The sequence below is a fragment of the Metopolophium dirhodum genome, chromosome 4 (assembly GCF_019925205.1).
Source record: "Metopolophium dirhodum isolate CAU chromosome 4, ASM1992520v1, whole genome shotgun sequence".
Lineage (NCBI taxonomy): Eukaryota > Metazoa > Arthropoda > Insecta > Hemiptera > Aphididae > Metopolophium > Metopolophium dirhodum.
The window spans coordinates 22,652,389-22,657,957 of NC_083563.1; the positions used below are offsets into that span (position 1 = coordinate 22,652,389).

At 27.7% G+C, this 5,569-nt stretch overlaps 1 protein-coding gene across 1 annotated transcript; it reads right to left on the bottom strand.

Moving 5' to 3' along the window:
• Positions 1 to 1,151: 1,151 nt before the first annotated feature.
• LOC132943075 (uncharacterized) lies at positions 1,152 to 5,158 on the bottom strand. Its single transcript, XM_061011872.1, has 2 exons — positions 3,965 to 5,158; positions 1,152 to 2,056 (listed from the first exon to the last, which is right to left on the bottom strand). The coding sequence occupies exons 1-2, from the start codon at positions 4,202 to 4,204 to the stop codon at positions 1,799 to 1,801; spliced, it is 498 nt and encodes a 165-aa protein (XP_060867855.1). The 5' UTR covers positions 4,205 to 5,158; the 3' UTR covers positions 1,152 to 1,798.
• Positions 5,159 to 5,569: the final 411 nt, after the last annotated feature.

A 5,569-nucleotide genomic window follows, 5' to 3' on the forward strand; every position in this document is an offset into this window, starting at 1 on the left:
TGTACCTATTTTGTTTGTATTTTGATCATCAATCTTTATTAAGCCACTATAGAAAAAAAATCAAAATCAATTAATAGTAAAATAAATACTATAATATTGTAATTTGTAATGTTCTTTATACCTCACCACCACCGTTATAAATAACTACATAAAACAAAATTTCTAGTGGACTATTGTCCCACTAACTCTTCACCAATTTTATTACGCCATAACCTTGTTTACAATTAATATTTAAATTTTTACATGACGAAAAAATTTTAAATTTAGTAAATTCCCGTCCATAACAATATAATATAATTATTATTATGGTCCCGTGACTACTAGCGCTTTAGTTCATCAAAACACCGTTTTGGGGCCACAATTCTCATCTCGTATACCAACCCGAGTAGATTTTGGTTGATTATAACCCGTGATCGATACTATAAAAAAAAATTGTGATACCTATGATTAAATTATCATCAATAATAAATTTAAAACTACATAAACACATCTTTTTTTTCTTGCGTTGTTTGAATACTAGATGTATAACTTTAATTAACCCAGCCCCTAGTTAACTTGTACAAATGGCAAGAAATGCAATAGTTGCATTTTAAGAAAAATGTAATAACTGTTTAGCTTAGAATTTGTTGTTTTTGATATAACTACTATTGTTGGACAAAAAATATTCTAATTTTTTTCTTAACCCGATATTAATTACTTTTGTGTTCATTAAGCCGTTAGTCTCTTCAGTCTTCATCTTTTCAGTTGTTTGTTATGGCACAATTAACATTTAAAATACCTGCCTACAAATGATTTTATTTTATTCATAATTGTATAAATAAGTATATTATTATCAATATAAATATAAATAATTTGTAAAAATGGCCTAAATATAATAAATACTAGATTCAATATTGCATACATTTTATATTTTTATAAAACCATTTTTAAGGACAAATTACCTTTAGTACAAACATTTTAATAACTGCAAAACTACTTTGATTATTGAATTACGTATATCCACATTTTCAAAAAAATTATCTACCAGTAAAAAAGGGGGTTCTTATTTAAAAAAACAGAAGTTTGTATCTCCACAGTAGTACAATAAAAGGTCTTTGAGTCCCTATATTATATTATATTCCCTTACCTATATATATATATATATATATATATATATAGGTATTTGAAAATTCCAAAAATCAGAATTTGAACAAATTAATTTTAAAGAGAATAATATGGGTGAGCATGCTTTATGAATCACCCAGTATATAAGGATTTATGGTATGAAAAATTGACAAGTAAACAATAAAATAGAACTACAAAACAATTATATTCATAAAATCATAAATAGTAATAACATAAAATGAATGAAAACATGATTATTTAATGCATGTTGTGTAATAACACATTTAAAAATTATTAACAATATTATAAAATAGTGAAATATAATTAATTAAAATATATTATACTTAAAACAAATTACTCATTAAAGAAATATTTTATTTTACCAACATACATTGATTGAACATAATTATAATTATGTTAAAGCGTACATTTAAGTATAATATAATAAGTACAACAGGTACGACTTAAAAATTGTTTTCATCACAGGTACCTAATTTAAGAAATCTTCACTTTGCGTTAAATTGCGTTGGTCTAATTATTTTGGTAAATAATTTAGGTCTTTGGAAATGTAAAAAAAAAATATATTTTTACAACAGTAGTTAATCAAAATTAAATTAATCAATTAAAATCTTGCTTTTTAATGTAAAAAAAAAATCAATCAATTAAAATCTTGTTTTTTAATTAGAAAAAAAAATCAAAATTTAACAACATACTGAATATAATAGTCGCATTGTGTCTTTGGTGCTTTAGTCATAATTTTTAAAACTAAGACATTAATGTTTGAAATAGAATTTATAGTTTTGTTTAACAAATCCGAGAATGAATTATAAAACATTGGATGTTGAGAGTTTTCATATATTCCCTCTCGTTTTCTAGTATATCTTCTATAATCACAGTTAAATTTCAATGCCGTGCTCAAATCATCTCTATGAACTTCGTGAAAAACAGTATTCTGCAATAAAATGTCAATTAAAAACAATACTAGGTATAATAGTATAAAACAATAACAGGTTACTATCTAGATTTCAAATAGGCAGATTTTGTTTTCCTTTAAAAACATGCCCAGCCTTGCCGATAACCGTAATCCATGTATTATCCACAGTCCACACCAGGGAAAAATCAGGGCTAGCCCGACCACAGTACCGCCTCCCCCACGACCTACTGTTGGATACTACCATTGTCCCATTGGTTATAAATACTGTATTTATATTCAATATACCTGCACTTGTTATTTTAAGTATTGTATTTTTGTATTGTAACAAAATTGGTAGTTCACCCCCTCCAGATCTTTGCTTTGGATCCAAGTGTCCAAATCCGCATACCCACACACAGGGCTGTCCCTAGGTCAGGGCTGTACCTAATATCAATTCTAATATCTACAGAAAAAAATTGTTGACAAACTAAAATGGTAGGTTCCTTATAAATAAATAAATAATAAATAAATTGCATTAATGGAGTTCAAAAATATTAAAAATACACGGGATTAATTATTTTTTGGTCATTTAAAGTTTAATATATGAATGATAGAAGATTTCCCACAAATGTTCCTACCCTAAACAAAAAAAAAAAAGTTTACCGAAAAGTAATTTTAATTTTTTATCAGTGTATAAATTTAACATTTTTAGGATATTATATGATTTTTATTGTTAAATTAACAAATTTTTATGTATCAATTTTTGATATTTTGTTGTAATGACACTTGAAATTTTCACCAATCTTAAAAATGGCCATTTTCCATGCATATTAATATTTTCAAACAATTTTGACGCTTTTTTAGCTATTTATAATAATTTTTTTTTTTTAAATATTGTAAATTATTATTAAGTTAGAAAAGTTTTTCTTTTCATAGTTAAAATTAAAAAGTTTAACAGAAGACTTCACATAAATGTTTCAACCTTTAACAACAGAAAAAGTTTACTTAAACGGAACATTAATTTTTTAAGAGTGTTTGAACTTATAATTTAAATTAATTTTTATGATATTTGATATTCAGCAGTAAATTCTCGAATTCCCATTAATCAATTTTTGATATTTTGTTGTATTCCCAAAACCAATAGCCATAAATGAAAAGTTCACCAAATATTTATTTTAGAATTTTTCATGCATAGCAAAATGCTCAAACTATTAAGACTCGAAGCTTTTTGGCTATGACTTTTTTCAAATTTTGTAAATGATTTTTATTTAGAAATTCATAAGTTTTTCTTTTCATAGCTAACAAAAGAAATGTCCCGAGAAATGTTAATAAAAGGTTCCCAAAAAGTTTTTGTGTCTCTAACAATAAGGAAAAGTTCACTGGAAAGTCACACTATTTATATCCGTGGGATATTTTGGATCTTTGATAAATTTTTTTTAACTTTATTTGATTATTTATAAAAGTATGCAAGGCTGTAGAACGTCTCCGCTCATAATCTATTTTCATTTATGATTTATCATTGAATTCAAATATAAAACATCCATTACAGCGACAACTACTGTACAGTAGAGCTGTACCCACTTGTCCACCTAACCTATTTATATTGTATTGGATACCCACTGACGACTGGCCACTATATTTATTGACTTATTCAATTACCAATATTACCCATACATTAAGTTTAAATATATGACGTGTTGTGTTATTAATTAATTTACTTATTCATATTGTTGTAGGTAAAAGGTACTATATTTTTAAGTCTATTTGCGAGTTTCCCTTTTATACGGACTTTTATATCTATGTATAAAATATCATAATATGCCATAACTGCCAACTGACGATAGTGAATAATGACATTTTAAAGCCGCAAATCATCAGGACGGCCCTGCCCACACATAGCACAGTATGGAGATTGAAAACCGGGATTTTTTGTATGTATGTACTTACTTCATAAGTAGAATTAAGCATTTCACGCCTCAACATATATCTTCCATATTGAAACGGATTCTGCACCCTTATAATCTGACTGATGTTTGCTCCATAAAACATGGCTTCGACAAACTGGTATTCACCAGCATTTTCCGACCTGCTTAAAACGCGCAACACATGGCTAGTTGTGTAAGAGACATTGGTGTCCCAGTTGTCTGGCAAATGTGTCAAGACGAATGACAACATAGACTGGTCCATATTATTCGCGACTATAATGCGTATTTGCGTTTCGAAAATCGAAATTCGTCGGTTAGGTTATAGGCATAAGGCGGTTGATTGCCGAAACGGATAACAGTTTCAGATTGGCGACAGCCGACGAGTGACCAGTGACGACAAAACTATTAGTTAAAAGACTAAAATATAGTGGTGGGGACGGGGATGGGGAGACGATTATTCGTCGACACCGCGAACGTCTCGAACTCGTGGCCCGAAATAAAGATATGAATAACTATTTTCAATTTAGTCTGGTAAACACGACCGTTTGTTTATTATTAATTAATGCAGCGTCTTCGTTTTGGGAAAAACCCCGGGACATAAGAAGTTTTTTGTGTGTATGTTTTGTAGTTTTATACAAGGACGCCATGTGTATTGTGTTGACAGTGTCACAAAAACAATAATAATATGATAGACGATATTATTGTTGTCACTTGCCTGCGTCTACAAACACAATAATTAAATAATTATTACTTTATTACTACTTTATTAACATGATGAATTTGCATTCAGCACTCGGCAGAACTGCAAAAGCCTAACCTAACTTTATTTATAACTAATATTATAAAAGGTAGGTACCTAAATAAAAATAATAATAAAAATAATATTGATACTAGTATTCTCAGTGGAAGTTGTTGGACACTGCAGCAGTGCAGCAGCTGTCAAAGATAATAATAAATAATAAAAATATAAATTTTGAATAATAAAAAAAAAAAAAAATTTGAATAATAATTTTGACATCTTGGTCAGTTAAAGTTCACTTGAGCATATAATATGTTTTATATTATTTAATAAATTTTTCTGGACCTCAACATTTTTTTTAAATCATCCTGACCTTATTGGCTATTAGAAACGAATTTCCGGCCTCCGTTCTCACAATCAAGTGCGTTAAATAATTTTCAGAATTTGTATTTGTATTATCCGCAAGCGAACTGAGTAAATTTCTTTGATAACTAGTAGAGTACTGACCAGGGACGATCTTAAAAAAAGGGGGTCTATTCTTCAAAATTGCCGACAAGAATTTGAAATTCAAAATTTTTGTTAACTATTAAGTTATTTTTAGTTAGAATATGGTATGCATTTATAATTTCTTTATTACCTTATGTTTGAATATTAAATTTCAAGTTGAAACTTAGAAATACCTAACATATTATTTTTAATTTATATCAGAATGAAATAACCTCAACAAACATAATATGAAATAGGTAATAATTATAATTCAATAATTCATCACTTATTATTATTGTTGCCAAATCATTATCTACATTATAAGAACCGTCCTCTTCTATCATAACCTATATAAATATAAAATAATCTCAATAATTGTAATTGCATAAAATGTAGGTAGGT

What these genes read in the sequence shown, in the direction of transcription:
- LOC132943075 (XM_061011872.1), bottom strand. Translation starts at nt 4,204, where the DNA reads ATGGACCAGTCTATGTTGTCATTCGTCTTGACACATTTGCCAGACAAC. An exon ending in TGCTTAATTCTACTTATGAA is followed by an intron (nt 2,057 to 3,964) that starts GTAAGTACATAC and finishes ATTTTATTGCAG; the next exon opens with AATACTGTTTTTCACGAAGT.